The sequence below is a fragment of the Sinocyclocheilus grahami genome, unplaced genomic scaffold, assembly GCF_001515645.1.
Source record: "Sinocyclocheilus grahami isolate Dianchi unplaced genomic scaffold, SAMN03320097.WGS_v1.1 scaffold11.1, whole genome shotgun sequence".
NCBI lineage: Eukaryota > Metazoa > Chordata > Actinopteri > Cypriniformes > Cyprinidae > Sinocyclocheilus > Sinocyclocheilus grahami.
The window spans coordinates 962,556-980,640 of NW_015505190.1; the positions used below are offsets into that span (position 1 = coordinate 962,556).

At 37.8% G+C, this 18,085-nt stretch overlaps 1 protein-coding gene across 1 annotated transcript in view; it reads left to right on the plus strand.

Annotated features, from left to right (window-relative positions):
- The window catches only part of kcnn3 (potassium intermediate/small conductance calcium-activated channel, subfamily N, member 3), a 100,734-nt gene that overhangs the window by 76,047 nt on the left and 6,602 nt on the right, over positions 1-18,085 (plus strand). Inside the window, exons 7-9 of the mRNA XM_016285343.1 lie at positions 3,914-4,024; positions 12,698-12,825; positions 15,853-15,922. Coding sequence (XP_016140829.1) covers positions 3,914-4,024; positions 12,698-12,825; positions 15,853-15,922 — 309 coding nt within the window. The remainder of the gene's footprint in view (positions 1-3,913; positions 4,025-12,697; positions 12,826-15,852; positions 15,923-18,085) is intronic.

Consider the following 18,085-nt stretch of genomic DNA (forward strand, 5'->3'; position numbering starts at 1 on the left):
AAGCATGAAGTGCTCTAAAATTTCCTGGTAGATGGCTGCGTTGACTGTGGACTTCAGAAAACACAGTGGACCAACACCAGCAGATGACATGGCAGCCCAAATCATCACTGACTGTGGAAACTTCACACTGGAGTTCAAGCAATATGGTTTCTGTGCCTCTCCACTCTTCCTCCAGACTCTGGGACCTTGATTTCCAAATGAAATGCAAAATTTACTTTTATCTGAAAAGAGGACTTTGGACCACTGAGCAACAGTCCAGTTCTTTTTCTCCACAGCCCAGGTAAGACGCTTCTGACATTGTCTCTGGTTCAGGAGTGGCTTGTCACGAGGAATGCTACATTTGTAGCCCATGTCTAGGATTCGTCTGTGCGTAGTGGCTCTTGATGCGCTGACGCCAGCCTCAGTCCACTCCTTGTGAAGCTCCCCCAAATTCTTGCTGGTGCACCTTTTCCTACCACACTTTTTCCTTCCACTCAACTTTCTATGAATATGCTTGGATACAGCACTTTGTGAACAACCAGCTTCTTTAGCAATGAACATTTGTGGCTTTACCCTCCTTGTGGAGGGTGTCAATGACTGTCTTCTGGACATCTGTCAAGTCAGCACTGTTCCCCATGATTGTGTAGCCTACTGACCCAGACTGAGAGACCAAAGGCTCAGGAAACCTTTGCAGGTGTTTGGAGGTAATTAGCTGATTAGGGTGTGACACCATGACTTTCCAATATTGAACTTTTTCACAATATTCAAATTTTATGAGACACTGAATTTTGGGTTTTCATTATCTGTAAGCCATAATCATCAAAATTTCAAGAAATAAAGGCTTGAAATATTTCACTCTATGTGTAATGAATTATGAAAAACAAAATTATATATATATATATATATTATTATTATTTTTTTTTTTTTCACATTATGAGAATAATATATAATAATATAATGAGAATAAAGGGTAAATGTGCTTAACTGTTATAAAAATGTCCCATCAGATATTTGAGCAAAATGGTTTATATACTGTATATAAGTGTCTGTGCATCTGTATACATTACCATAAAAGTTTGGGGTCAGTAAAAAAAACTATTTTTATTAAAGAAATGAATACTTTATTTAGTAAGGATGTCATTAAAATGATCAAGACATTTACAGTAAAGACATTTATAATGTTACAAAATGTTATTTCTAATAAACAGAAGAATCGCAAATTTCACAGAAATATTAAGCAACACAACAGTTTTTAACTTTGATAATAATAAGAAATGTTTCTTGAGCATTAGGATGATTTCTGAAGGATCATGTGACACTGCAAACTGGAGCAATGACTGCTGACAATTCATCTTTTTCATCACAAATTACATTTTAAATTACATTAGAACACAAATAGTTATTATGAATTGTAATAATATGTAGCGAATCAGCTCATGGGGAAATATGAATAATTAATCATAACTAGTTATAATTAATTATAAATATTTAGATCCGCTGTAGATATTTACTTGACCTCTCAGGGTCAACTGTCTGTAAATTCTAAGAACGTTAATTTCCTGGTTAAGGGAAATAATTTTCTTACTGTACAACTCTACACAGAGCCTGTAGCATAAATCTGCATGATTAGGGACTCCAGTTATGAGCAAACAATGAACAACGTCAAGTGTGATACAAGTAAGACTTTATTAACTACATAAACACTGAAACTAGTCTAACATACACATGCACACGCATACAGTTGGTATAGAAAAGGGTTAAAGCTTAAGCAGTAATGAGGAGAGAAATAAGGAATGAAGTTATGGAATCATTTGCATATTCAGAAGATTTACAGCCTGAAGGGAACATCAGATTCTTAGTTCAAACACACCTTTGTAAAAAGGTGCAAATGATACCTAATGTATCAATTAATAAGACTAAGTTTGAATACTTGCATGTCTCGTCTGTCTGAAAGAGAGGTTTGATGCAATCTGAAGGTTCAAGTTGATCTTTGCTGAAGTTGGTTGATGAAAAAGAACCAGTTTGAGTCAGAGAATCTTGGTGAATGGAAAAGTCAAGGCCGAAGCCTGGCACGAACTTAGGGTGTCCTGGAGCATTTGCTCACATCTTCATCTTCTCAGAATTCAACCAAACCACCGACTAGGGCGGGTCACTGATGTGAGGCCTTTAAGGTCCGAGAAGATTCATGCCTCTCAAGATGGGCTTGTCCAATGAGAAAGGCTGAAATCCCAAGTGGGAGGTTGCCATTACTGGAGGGTTTTATGACCCTTTTTGTGAGGGCATGGTAATTTGCAAATGGAACTCGAGTGGGGGCGTGATGAAAGATTCTTAGAACACTAATATGTTGCATAGGTATAAACATATAATATACACTCTCAATTAGATAATCCAAACATGGTATATGTAAGGTTACATGAATGAGTGGCTATATCATAAGCACGCATAAAATAGTCTACAATGCAACAGACAATATACAAGACAGCAATAATATACACAATGAGCTGAAGGATATGTGTGTTCATTCACAGAAAGGTTTCTGGACTATAGAAGAGTCCATTTTGCTGTGCATTATGTGTCTTTCCTATGGAAAATGTAGTGCGAGGGAGGACTCTCAACATGCCATTAGGTCGTAAAATCTATCTGGTCTAGCAAAGGTGTCAGGGTTGCCATGGTAAACAGGGTCCTGGGCCTCGTTCACAAACATCTTGGCACCCAGTATGTTTATTGGGTGAGGGGTCTGTGAATGTTTGTTAATCTAATTAATAATTGATTTGTTAAATCAAATGAAAAATGGTGTGTCTGATTGGTCCAGACGCTACAAATATTTCACAATGTTACTGTTTACTGTTTATTTGATCAATAATTGCAGCCGGGTGAGCATAAGACACTTCTTTCCAAATCGTAAAAATGTTTACAGACCCCAAACATTTAAACACTATCTCAAAAGGAGAATTTAAAAGGAGGATTTAAACATCAAAGTGTCACGGTGCGTGCGGGGAGATGAAGCGAGGACTCAATCGCTGGAGAAATGGTACTTTATTTTGGTAAAAAATGAAACAAAAACAAACTCAAACCACCCCGAGGGGGAAAAACAGACAGGCAGAGCTAAAGCTGCACACATGCAGACACGAAACACACACAATGAGAAATGACGGATCAGCACAGGACGGCAGACACAAGGAGAATAAATAGGAACCAAACGAGGAGGCTAACGAGGGAGACACAGGTGGAGCAACTAAAACAATAACGAGGTAACAAGATGGGAGGGGCCAGACAATAGACAGGAGAGAGCACATGGCAACAGACAAACACAACACAAGCCATGTGCTCCCAGAACACAGTCATCTGGTGGCCCTCCTGGGCACACCGGCTGAAGACTGTGACACAAAGTTGCTATATGTTGGGTCAAGATTCAAACCTGGTCCCCTTTCACACCAAAAACAATAACCTGTACAACTAGAGTCAGTCTTCAAGAAGTTTTTCTCCCCTTTGGTCATGCCTTGTCTCCCCTAGGGACCAAGTATACAGAACTGCCACTGCTTTCCCTGCTTAAAAGAAACCGGTGTATGATGCCACAGAATGTAACACTGCAAAACAAATCCTAATAGCCCTAAAATTGTCTTCATTTTCTTAAAGCAAAATATGTATTTGTTTATTATAAAAAATTTTCTTATGATTTTGCCTGACATATTTGTAATTTAGCTCCTTTTACTTAAAGCATTTCACAAACACGTATTTGTTTTGTCTCTTTCTAATGCTCTCTCATCTGGAATGAACTAGAGTTAATGTTTCCATATCTTATTCATTGGAAATCCCTTATTTATTAGCATTCATGTTGTTCCATGTAACCTCTGCTAATGATACAAGTATGTAATGTTTTCATGCGTCTATGTGTGTGTTCTCTCACCTTAACCTCGTCTCTTGTCTCTCGCAGGGAGCAGGATGCACTGCTTTGGTTGTTGCCGTGGTAGCCAGGAAGCTTGAATTGACAAAAGCAGAGAAGCATGTGCACAACTTTATGATGGACACACAGCTCACCAAACGGGTAAACACACACACACACACGCATACATGTGTCACTAAATGTACACATAGACGCAGCTTTATCCTCAAAAAATCCTCTTGGTCCTTTTAAATTTTTTATGTACTTGAAGGACTCAGAAATAGCTCCCTGTATCAAATATGTAGGCAACATCATGCTCGACATCAGTGACTAGAAGGCTGGTGATCAATAATTGCAATGCAGATTAAAAAAAAATCACTTTAGCAGTGAAGTGCTGCTTCAGTTGAGCAGCTACAGTAAATGCCTTCCTCAAGTGAGGGAGTAAGGAAGAGGATGGAAAACGAGCCTGTTTTTTAAAAGTTTATTACCTCACGCTCACTCAATTGCCTCAGTTTAACAGGCTGTCGGGGAAGAGAGATCGATAAATGCTGTAGCGATACTGTGGCAATCATCCTTATGCATTGGGTTTGCAGCTACTATGGTTACAAACCTCTACTAAAAGAGAGAAAATGTGCTCACAACTTTGACCTCACAAACCTGTTGCTGTGGAGACCTGGCGACAAAATGTTTACCTTTAACTGGATGACAGGGTGCAGGGTGTTCCTCCGTCTCGCTGTCAGGAGGAACTGACAGTACGGTGAAGACAGACAGGCTTCTCAGGCCAGAATTGTTTACCACAAACTATCTTTAAATAGAAATGCTAATGTGCTCTTTATAAAGTGTTCCGATTTTCTAATCATGTTTGTACCATTTACAAGTTTTCATAAGTGGTAAATATATTCAATGCACTTCCTAACTTATCACACTTGTGAAAGCCAATCTTCAAGAATAAATATGCATTCATGAGGGTTGTAAAAAATGTTTTCCTTTAATGCAATTATTGTTTTTAAAGGTTATTATGTGATGAACACACAATAGAATAATCTTTCAATTTAGCTATTTTTAACTACCTGTTTATTCAGTACACTCTTAAAAACAAAGGATCTTAATAGGCATCTATGCGTCCATGAAAAACATTTAACATCCTTAGAAACTTTGCGTTGTACAAAAGATTCTTTACAGTGGAAAATTATTCTTAGATTAAAAAGCTCTTCACAAATGTAAAAAGTATAGAATGTAATGCAAGATACAAGTTTTAAATCATCTTACATTACCTACCATGGTGAAAAATAAATATACTAAAATGTATCTGAAATACATTTATTTCATGTCAAGTATACTACAAATACATTTACATAATTTTGTACTTAATAAAAATACCCTGCGATTGTACTTTTGGTATACTAAACTGGTGTACTTAAAGTCTAAATTGCTAAATTGTAACAACTAATTTTGTGCTTAATTCACTTTAATTGGGCGGACGTAGAAGTCCAACTAAAGATACACTGAAGTATATTTGATTGTGCTAAAGTGGAACTTCAGGAACACTTTAAATATCTTGCATTTAACTAATGTTATTCAAAATATGGGGTGCTGTGTACATTAATGAGGAAAAAAAAATAACTTAAATGATTTTAGCAAATGGCTGCAATATAACAAAGAGTGAAAAATTTAAGGGGGTCTGAATACTTTCCGTACCCACTGTAAATCATCATCAATAGTGACATTCAAACACATTTTAGGCAGATATTAAGATATCTGCAGTGTACACAAGTAGTACTACAAATAAAGTTAAATTATATCAGTAAGTCTTGAGAGAGATGTTATCATATTTGAACTATACTTAGTATGAAAGTATTGGTAATCAAATTTACAAAATCCATAATTCTTTAAATATCTGTCCAGTGTTTAATCTAAGGTGTGATGAATGAAGAAGGGATACAGTGACAATTCTGAGAGTAGGTCAGAGATTATGATCAATAGTAGAGTGAAATAACTCTATTGTAAAAGTGTAGTGCATATCCTGTATGCTTACTTTTTTCTTGGAGAAATGTTCTATGATTTAATTGTAGTTTGTTCTATGATATCAGTTGTAGATTGAAGTGAGCTGGTCTGGCAGCTGCTATAATGGTAAGACTTCAATTTACCACATAGTCAACAATGATGGCCGGACTTCATTACAGTTCCCTGCCCTCTGCCTCTTTCTGTCTGCATCTTTCTGTCTGAGCACTTGCAACTGCTTTGACCTCTCTAACAGTCTCTCTCTTGGTCTCTTGTCTCTGATTGATTGTACTGTACCTAGTAGTAATTGCCATGTGAAAAACCTATACGGCAATACTGTATGAAGGGGTCATTATGGTTGGTTAAGATGTTGACTCTCAAATACACATAATAATCAGTCAAATGGTTTGTTGATTAACTCTTTTAGAACAGTTTCAATTAAATCTGTGGTTCTCAACCAGGGGCCATCAGCAAACTTCTCAAAATGAAAATTATTTCAAATAAGACAAAACAAACATTAAAATAGGCTAAATTGACCAAACATTTTGTTCTTTTCCATCATGATTTTGGGAAACATGAATATATATGGTAGCCTAATTTTAAAAATGTGATTTTAGGACTTGGAAAAGTCATGAAAAAAGTGAATTTTTGTAAGAATGTAAATTTTTCTAGTTATGTCGAGCTCTGAAATATGTTATCATGTAGGTAATGTTTAAGAAATTTAAAAACAAAATATGTATATATATTTTTAAAATCTTTATCCTTACTCTTCTTTCACTAAATCACAAATATCTGGAAAAAGTCTTGGGGCCTTTGAATGTTGTTGTAGAATATTGTTGGAGCCAAAAAAAACTGAGAATCGTTTTTTAAAATGTTTTAAAATGACAAGCAAATAAAATAATATGGGTAATGCAATTTTTAAGCAAAATGTGTTTTTAAAATAAATAGAGATTAGTACTTAAAATTTGGAAAATGTACCAATTGTGAAAAATATATATATATATTGAAACAATGTACAATTGTTTTTTTTATTTATTATTATTTAATGCATTTTAAATACGTTTGATGAATTCTTTAAGATTTTAATTTATGTGGGGAATGAAATAGACTGTCAAATAAACTTTGTGTTGGTATATCTGGGCTATACCATCAATTTGCATGATGATTTTTCCTGAAATGTGATTTTTATGCGCATGGCCACTTCTAGGCATAGGTGTCCTAGACTGAATAATGTGTTTAAAAACGTGGTAGGACAATGTGGATCTTGCCTAAATAGTCGGTAATGGTCGTATGTATGTAAATAAGTAAATATATTGTATGATCTAGTTTGAATATTTAGGAGATATAAGAGAGCTGTTCTGAACTGTGTTATTTTTGTAGTAGCATTATTTGTAATCACTATAATACTGTTTCAATGTCATTTGGAGTCCAGATTCCAGAAAACTCCACTTGTAGACTGCCAAGCGCATCTCTGCCTAAATTATATCTGGTATCATCTTTCTCCCTCTCTCATTCTCTAACTTGCCCTGTCTCTGGCTCTTCTCATAAATGAGACCTGCATTGAGGTTGGGCCAGAGCTCCTACTCTTGTATTATTAAATACACTGACCACTGTTAATTAATCAGAGCTGCGCAGTGCTAAATCCAGACACAGTGCTTTAAAAAAAAAAAAAGCCTGGTGCTGCCCAATGGGTGGAGGAATACTGTCAAATCAGGAGCTTATTAAAAGCAGGAAGGTTCTATCGTCCCGTCGTTGCCTACCGAGGATGTAATTGTTCTTTTTTCCGAAGCGGCACCCCTTTGAAGTCTCCTCATTCATTTTTCTTCAACAGATTTTCTTTTTCAATTTTGTCCTTTATTTGCTCTCCCTCTCCCTTTTCTGGTACCATATGTGAGATTTAGAGAGCATTCGTTGCTTCAGGACATCACAAACGGATCTTTCAATGCACAAGGAGGTCTTCAAGGGAAAGAGCCTGGAGTTAAAAATACTGCAATATTTGAACCTCACAACAATATATTGTGCCCTTTCACACATTGTATTACTGACCAAAAACCTGCATCTTATTCACTAACCACCTGCAATCCCGTTTAACCAGATGCTAAATGCACTAGCATAGTGCTACACTATGTTAAAATAGGTTCATGTAGTGAACTGAGTGTGCAAATAAATTCTGAGTGAATTTACCATTACACTTCTTGATATAACAGTATAGGAACTGAGATTAAAGCCACCTTTCCACTCCGAAATGTGTGCAAAATTGTTGCATTTTGCCCCTAGTGGCAAATTATTGTGAAGCAATTGTCACTCATTTACCATGGTAATGTGAATAATAAATACATGAATATAAACACACAAAATAAATGACCACCAAAATAATTTTTTTTATTTTTTTTGTTTTAAAGAATTTATTTTATTTTTATGGCTAAATAATTGTGTAAATAAATATGTAATATATATAAAATAATTATTTCTGACATATGTTCATAAACACATTTTATAGTCTTTAAAGATATTGGAAACTCTCACATAGTCATCTTCTTAATTAGAGTATATTACTTTTCGTTGGATGGTCACATATGGTATATCTGTTAAAGTTCAAATATTTTAATCAATTTGAGGCTCAAATTTACCTTTCACAACCAATCATAATGCTGAATCCGCCATCTTGCCTGACAAACAAATTAGACAGGAGAGTAGATTAACTTCGATGGACTTAAACTTTGAAAACTTAAAAACTTAAACTTAAAAAATATTGTGTATTGACGTCTTTCCACAGTTGAAATCAAATACGTTCTGATGTTCATTCATGTTTATTTCATGCTTTAAGTAAATATGAAAAGACGATCAGTTTACATGCTACTTGAACTGAGGCAATACAGTGATCTGTCACAACACATTAAAGAGCCACAAAACGGTATTTATTGTTTAAATTTATTACAAAATTTGAAAGCTGAAACTTTCATTTCAAAAGTAACCTGCTCTGTCTTGTCTGTTGGCGTGTTGTCAGTTTCTTCTTTGCTCTGCGATGTATTTTTTTATTGCGTGAGAACATGATGTGTAGTGTGAGAGTGGCATGGCTTGTCGGAGATAACAACGGTAACTAAGGTGGGCAGGTTTTTGCGAAGTGTCAATTGGATCCAAAAACTCCATGCAACTCCATTGAAAATGAATTCATTCCAGTCTGTTGTTTGTCAGAAAGGAAGAAGCGGCTTTGCTTTTGTCCTTCAAAACTTCACCACAAAGATATAAAGATATCTTGTGTAGCGTCTGCGTAGGATCATGCATGATAGTTGGACTGTTTATGGCTTAAAAGACCCCTTTTAGCCTTTTGACATTTGCATATAAATTACAGTTCTGGTCAGAGATGTTACGTTGTATAGGGGTTTTAAATTGCCAAATGGTTCTTCGCCGTCAAAGAAGATTAGAACCAGCCCCCACGGGCATCCTGCAATCTGAGTTCAAACACATTCTACAACGAGCTGTAAATGGCCAAACGAACACACACACACACACACCCAAACTAACACACACACACACATAAAGACATTTCTTTATTTTAGACTATAATTAATCAGTTATAATTGTATCTGGTATATGCATGTGGTGTGTACATTCCCTTGTTAGATTAGATGAGTTACCACTCGTTATTTGTATTAGTTAAAGCCATAAAACACTTATATTCAGGTGTATGTATGTATCTTTGGTTTAATCTATTCCAGATTATTGTTTCTTGGTATCAATGTTACCTGTTCTTCATTTCGCGGACAATGACGTACAGTATGTGATTGTGAAACGCATCATATGACTCGTACGATATTTTGGGTTAAAACTACGGATATTCCAGACCGGCCATAAAGCATGCAAATGAGCCATAAAACAAGAGACAAAGAAAGATTCTCCCGCTCAAAATCCATGTCTCTCATTGGCCAGCACACACAGAATAGAAATTCTCAAAAAGCGATCAGCCCAGAATAACTTTGCTCAGAAAACTTCTTCTTCGTTTGAGACAACACCTTTCAGGACTCTCAAGACCTTCCTCTTGAGTTTTATTTTCCGGCAGTTTTTACTTTCAAGTAACGTTAGTCGCTGTGGACTTCTTCTTCAGAAGAACCAGAAGTAAAAACTTCCAGCTGACTCCTCACGAACTCATCAAAAGACCTCCGTTATCTACCGCATCAGGACTCTTTTTCAGCAATCGAAAACCAATGCAAGTAACCGCTTAAAATTATTCAGATGCGTGTTTAAATCTCAGTCCCTTTTAAGGCGATTATTGGATTCTTTGATGATTTTCAGAGGTTGTGGTTAAGTGATGTGAAATACTGCCATTCTTTTCCTATTCTCTATCTTTTCCTTACTTTGTTTCATTCTGTGTATATATGTTTTAGTTAGTTATATGTTAGATATAGTTTCATTTTATTAAATCCCTTATATTCACAACGAATTGTCTCTGTTTACTGTTCACAGTTCCAAGTCAATGAATGTTTGAACCCTTGCTACATTTGGCTAAGAATTACTGCTAGCACTGTACAAAGAAGGACAGTTTATTGTTCCGTGGCCAGAAAATAAATATTCCTTGAATTGATAAATGATTATATTGTCTGCTCGGTGGACGGACAGATCAAATAATTGTAATATTGATTCTGCTACAGTTAATTCGAAGATATAATCTAAATATTTATTATGAATCATAACCATTTATGATTCGTCATAAATATTCCCCTTTTTAGAGCTAATAAATAATAATAAACGTTACACAAAAATATGAAAAGGAAACAGTGTATTAAAAAATGTGCTGCTCCTTTACAAGATAAATGTCTCTTGTGTTCCATGGTAGGACTAAATAATTGATGCAGGAATTTTCATATTTTGGAAAAAAATACGCGTTTTATTTGATTAATTTACTTGAAGTTTGCTGTGAAGTTATTCAGTCACCTCTATACGCGGACAAGCACATGTGTATCAACACACATGATGAAGTTACACTGCTCTCGGTCCAAGCAGCCACCATTCACAAGTTAATCATGCCACGGTTGTCTCTCCTGTCACTCGCAGGCACTTTAATCAAATTATGACCTTGTAAAGCATGCACTTGTCATTTGGGACCGGAGACTCTCTGCTAATGACTAATTAGCCCCATCACCTGTTCCTCCAAACTTCCATTAAACCCATAACTGTGCTTAACGTAATGAAATAAACAGCAAAAAAGAAAAAGAAGAACAACCATCAATGACAAAACTTCTGAGAACACATCAATCAACATCATGGTAATTTATAATGGGGAACATAGTTGTCTTCTCCTGTGAAAGCCACCCCTCATTGGACTAGAGGACGGCGAGGATACACATTAATTGCTAATTAGTTTGTTATTGCTTCCCCGCAAGGGGCAAAGAGCAAAACACTCAACTCAGAGCCTCGACCCTTGCAGAATCACCAACTCAGCATCTAAGTAATTAGCTGTTAAATAACAATACTCGTATCATTGGTTCTGTGTTTTATTTACTGAAACTAAAAATCAGATGATTGTGTTTCATATTCAAAAATAAATCTTAATTCTATCTATCTACCAAACACGGTACCTGTTTGAAAGGTACAAATATGTGCCATTAAAGTACTAATATGTACCTTTAAGGTACTTATATGCACCCTTTACGGGAAAATAAGTACCTTTTGAAACGGTACCACCCCAGTGACAGCTTTTGTACCTTTTTTTCACTCCTCTGATCAGGGTGGTGTTATGCGTTAATGCTCTCATAAACATTGTGGTATTAATTCTCAAAAGCGATTAGCCCAAAATAACTTTGCTCAGAAAACTTCTTCTTCGTTTGAGACAACACCTTTCAGGACTCTCAAGACCTTCCTCTTGAGTTTTATTTTCCGGCAGTTTTTACTTTCAAGTAACGTTCGTCGCTGTGGACTTCTTCTTCAGAAGAACCAGAAGTAAAAACTTCCAGCTGACTCCTCACGAACTCATCAAAGACCTCCGTTATCTACCGCATCAGGACTCTTCTTCAGCAATCGAACCCAATGCAAGTAACCGCTTAAAATTTTTCAGATGCGTGTTTAAATTTCAGTCCCTTTTAAGGTGATTTTTGGATTCTTTGATGATTTTCCATGGTTGTGGTTAAGTGATGTGAAATACTGCCATTCTTTTCTATTCTCTATCTTTTCCTTACTTTGTTTCATTCCGTGTATATATATGTTTTAGTTAGTTATATGTTAGATATAGTTTCATTTTATTAAATCTCTTATATTCACAACGAATTGTCTCTGTTTACTGTTCACAGTTCCAAGTCAATGAATGTTTGAACCCTCGCTACATTTGGCTAAGAATTACTGCTAGCACTGTACAAAGAAGGACAGTTTATTGTTCCGTGGCCAGAAAATAAATATTCCTTGAATTGATAAATGATTATATTGTCTGCTCGGTGGACGGACAGATCAAATAATTGTAATATTGATTCTGCTACAGTTAATTCGAAGATATAATCTAAATATTTATTATGAATCATAACCAGTTATAATTCGTCATAAATATTTCCCTTTTTAGAGCTAATAAATAATAATAAACGTTACACTTGTAACAGCTTTAGTTGACCCTCTTTTAATGGACATTGCTGGTCTGGGGCCAAAATAGTGAATTGACCGGATGACAGAATTATGCGCAACAAAATCTGTTGTCAGATCACTCTGGAATATCTCCCAAGACCTTTAATTTGGCAGACGTTTAGGGTTGAGTGCCTGTATTGGCAAAGCAGAGCTTATACTTGTGATTACTTTCTCCTGAGGTGCTTTTCCTGTTGCTAATATTGTTGTTATGGCAACATGTCCCCTCAGATAAAGAACGCAGCGGCGAATGTTCTACGAGAGACTTGGCTGATATACAAGCACACCAAGCTGATGAAGAAAATTGACCACTCCCGCGTACGCAAGCATCAGAGAAAGTTCCTCCAAGCCATTCACCAGTAAGAAAAACGACCTCCCATCACAGACACACAGCTTTTCACAACAAATTTACTCAAATGCTCATCTGTGCACTTTATATTCTCACATTGATTGCACAGATAGACCAATAAACAACAAAAATGCTAAGTGAGCTTTAGCAGTGTAAGCTAAAACCACACAAAAAGCATTTGAAGTGCTTTGCATTTGGGCTGAGTGGTAGTTGGCATGTCTGACCTGCCCACAGATATGGTATCTGAGAAAAAACAAGACAAATATCTTCCCAAACTGAAGGCATCTGACGGTGGCAGCTTTTTCCAATAAAGGTTAGCTGTGTGTGCTAAGCTTCATCAGCCTTTTCATTTACATTCAAGTGTGGTGATGGTTTTCTCTACCATTCATCTCTTCAGACCTGTTTTTTGGATTACATCTTGAACTGTGAAACTTTACCTTGAGATTTATTATGTAATTCAGGTTTTTTGTATCATCCAAATACCAAATTCATGATATTTTGATGTTTTCAGGCCTTATCAGCAGAATTTGATCCCACAGATCATACATGTAGCATCCATTCCCTTACGAAAATTAACCATGGTTTACTACAAATAAAACCAAATGAAACCAATAAAACTATGGTTACTATTGTTAAACCATGGTAACCACAAATTAACCATGTTTTTGCTACACTAACCAGTTTAACCATGGTATTTGTAGTAAAACTGTGGTTATACAAATGGTAATCAATACGCCAAAAAAAACACAGTTACTACACTTTTACTGTGTATTTTTAACCATGGTTAATTTCCGTAAGGGTTATAAAGAGCCATTCATACAAACAATAACAATAACAAAACAGTTTTAATAGTCGTTAATAAAAACATCCAGTCAGAATCCACCTGACTTTAAAGAGCTTGAACATTTAAAGTGGCAGCCTGCAGTGCACACTTATAATAAACACAATGTTATTGTCTATTGCTATACTGATTGTTGTATTTATCGTCCATGTGAACGGACCTTAAAGGGATAGTTCACCCAAAAATGAAAATTCTTGCATTAATTACTCACCCTCATGTCGTTCCAAACCTGTAATGCTAAGTTCACACTACAGGATTTTAAGCCCGATTTAAGCCTGATTTGCAAGTTAACAAGCTCGCCAACAGGTTGGGCTGTTATCGGGGGAAAATCAGCGGGTGGTCGGCGCCCGGCAATCTTTATGTGTGAACTACACAACGACGCATCAAAGAGGCTCGCTGACATATCGCCGACGGCAAACAAATATCTAGCATGCCAAATATCTGGACCGGTCGGCCGACTCAACATCACGTGGTGTCAGGTGTCATGACAAGCTACAGCCAATGAGAGAGCAAGACATGGGTTGAGGTCACCGGAAGAAAAACAACAGCAGCAACATGGCTTAAAGAAAAGTTTGGACACAATAAATGGAGCAAAATTTTTCATCGAGCAAACAGCTTGCAGCACTAATTTCTTCCGACATCCATTTTCAAATAACAGCTCCTGTTTCACGTGTTGTTTCGCGTCATTCCTGTTCCAATTCTTGCATTTGTTTTCGTGACAAAACGTGGTTTGTAGAGTCGTTGGGTGACAGAGTTATTGTCAGCTTGTGTAGTGTGTAACCTCCGGTTGTGGATCATTTACATAGAGTCACGTAGTGTGAACACCACAACGACTTAAAGACAGACAATCAAGTCATGTAGTCTGAACAGCACAGCGATCTGCCGACATTTAAAGTTGTGTAGTGTGAACTTGTCTTAAGACCTTCATTCATCTTCGGAACACAAATCAAGATATTTTTGATGAATTCCGAGAGTTCTCTGACCCTCCCATAGACGGCAAACATACTACCACGATCAAGGTCCAAAAACGTGGCAAGGACATCGTTAAAATAATCCATGTGACAGGGGTTCAACCGCAATTTTACGAAGCTACAAGAATAAATTTTGTGCGCAAGGGAAAAAAAAAAAACGACTTTATTCAACAATTCGTCTCCTCCGTGTCACCCTGGCACCATTTTGGGGAGTATCCACTGAACGTAAACAACGTATGCTGTTCTGTGTCATGTGGATATGTTGTCTACGTTGTTTATGCTTTGATCTGAATGAAAACAACGTATCCAAATGAAAAAAAGTTAAATTTTTGGGTGAACTAAGTGTAAAACTTACACTTTTAGACATTTAAAAATTCATCCTCCCACTGTTTGGAACATTTTCATTGCATTTTAGGTGGTGTGAATAAAATTTCAATACAGATTTTGTAAATAATCAAGTTCAATAGAAATAGTTCACCCAAAATGAAAATTCTGTCGTCATTTACTTACCCTCATGCTGTCCTAAACTTTTTATTTTTGGGTGAACTTTCCCTTTAAGACCAAACAGAAGCCTCTGTCAAGCCGGTTGCTTTGGTTTTAGACTGGATGAATACGCAAGCACTAATGCTAATATGGCTAGAGCTAGCTTGATACATTGATATTATGTATTGATATAGCTGAGCAAATATTACATCACCTAATTAATATTCATAAGTCCATCCAATTTGGTAATAACATGTCCCTCTGGTTTTTCAGATTGTCATTACACTACTATATTAAATATTTGTGATTGTTCGTTTGGCTAAACTGACTGCTGTATCAGCTTCTTTGACTGTAAGCTTGCTGATGGTAATGCTATCCTCTGTGCGGGTGCCCACCGCACCACACACATACTCATCATTTGAAGAACTCTAATCCCCGTCACTGTTTTGTCGTGACCCTGTCCGCCAATTTTAAGGGCTCCTTTCAAAGCGAAGCCTTTCTTTTAAAGAAATCCCACACTTGTGGAATCCTTTTAAGTCTAATGCTTTTAGGATTTATGCCATAATTGCATATTCATCTTGGGGGATTCTCATCAACAACAAACAAATAAAAAAAACAAGATGATTAAGTTAATTAGCTATTTGAGGTTTACAATTGAGGGCCGTTGGTGCTCGAGAGATTAGAAGGAGATCTAATGGGTTGTGTGTGTGTGTGTGTGTGTGTGTGTGTCCCTGTTATTTAGATTACGAAGTGTTAAAATGGAGCAGAGAAAACTCAGTGATCAAGCCAATACTCTGGTGGACTTATCAAAGGTAAGACTACTGTACATGCACACACATCAACACAAGTCACAGACATGGTCGCACATCAGAGCCCACGCATATGCATGTTACATTTTTTAGGAAACAGTAGACGCCCACACACACTTTCAATGACATTGTGTTCCCTCTCCTGCAATTTTACCATATCCACATACACACACTTTATAACGCCCAAGGCTGCAAGCACATTGACTGCAACACATAATGCCCGGTGACACACACATACCTTTGCTTTCCCATATATGAATATATGGATATGAATATATCTCAGCATTCAACTGTTTCCATGCTGACCCGTTTGTTTCTGTGGCTTTGTGTCTCCTAGCAACCTGAACAAGTGTTAAAGCAGGGATGACAGTGGGAGCGAGGAGAGGGTGGGAGGGGAGAGAGACAGGAAGCTGAAGAATGACAGAAAATGTGTGCAATTCAAGATATTTTTGGTGATGGCTGTGTGTGTGTTTGGGCATTTTTTTCTGAATGTATCTAGTGTTTTATTTCTTTTATGTGATTTTTTTTCTGAAAGCGCGTGAGTTGTGCAGCATTTTCTTTTTAGATATTTGAAGATGTAGCATAGTGTACATGTCGTGAGTCGGCCTTTAGTTTTTGTGTGTGCTTTGTATGAGACTCAATTCATTTGTGTTGCTCAAGGTACATTTTATTGCATGCTCTCTCTGCCCACTTTTGAAGCTTTTTTTTTTCTCTAAATGTTCTTTGTTTAACAAAACTTCACAGCAAAAATCATTTTCTTAGGATTTTGCCTTCCCATTAATAATATGTAAAGATCCATAAAGCAAGATACATTTATTTGAGACATTTGAGAAAACAAGTGTTAATATCTTATGTTACTATTTCTTGCCTGACTGGATTTTTTTTCTTTTTTGAGCATAAACCTCACTAAATTTTACTTTACGTTTTTAAAGACAAAATATTTGCCAGTGGTGCAAGAAAAATAAACTTCATTCAAGATATGTTCTTTGGTAACAAGTAATATTGTCTCAAATAGTTCCTCCTCAAGTAACTTTATCTAAAATTTGAACTTTTTTAAAAACATTTTTATTGTAAAAACAATCCAAAAATAGTCATTAAGACTACTAGACTACTGTTAAGTTATTTACCAGTTCCCTTTCAGTCAGTCATGTTCTACGTTACGTCAGTCGTGACTGACGAATTGGGATCTCGCCCGAGAGCCCAATCACCTTCGTGTGTTAACTAAACAAGCCAATGACAGTTGGCGTGCGTATTTTACCACGCGCACCCCGCCCCGCAGGAGAGCGCGTGCAAACGCACATCAGCTTTTCGCTTCGGAGCCGAGCCTTCTACAGGACGAATCTCCACGAGTGTTCGAGAGAAACAGCTGACATTGGTGTGACGGCGTATCAGCGGGGGTTGCCATCCAGGCTGCTGAAACCTCGGCGGGCTGCAGCTTCCATTCTGCGGTCCATCGGGGAGTCCAGGAAGCATCGCCCAGATCGCCTAGATCTCCCAGGCCGGCCTATTCGGCGAAGCGGTGGAGGGCTTTGCCCAACAGTTCTCCGCTGCGCAGAAGCAGATGGAGGCGTTTCGACACATCCTGCCCCGGCGGTCTGCTGCTGTCTGCACCCCACCGCCGGCTGCAGCCCCTCTGTCTGCTCGTCGCCGAGGGCGCCCTCCTGCGGCCTCCACCTCCGTTCCGGCACGGCCACAACAGCAGCCTTCACAACGGCCGCAGTGTGGAGCTGGCCGCAGGAAACCGGCACAGCCCGCCTCCGCCCCTGCCAAGCCCGTGAAGCGCCAAAGCAGGCGGCGTCCCTGAGAAGGGCGACCCGGAGCTCTTGGATCCTGCTCTTCAGGAGATGGTGACCGCACCACTCCTTCCCCCGGAGGAGGGCCGGGTGGAGAATCTTATGTTCCCATTTGTTTTTGTTCTGCCACTGGCTACCCAGCCAGTGGTACCCAAAACTTCAATAAAAGAGCAGTTTCCTTTGCCTCCGGGTCCCAAGAGGGCGAGGATGGCGGTGCACGAGACCCAGTCTCCACACAGCCGGCCCCCTCTCCCTTCGCTAGTGGGCAGCAGGGTTCAGTTCAAGGACGCTACGCCTCCTCACGAGCCCCCTGCCCAGCAGTGGAGCCAGGTAAGTGGCGCGCTGCGCACTCAGACCCCACCCTGGGACGCGC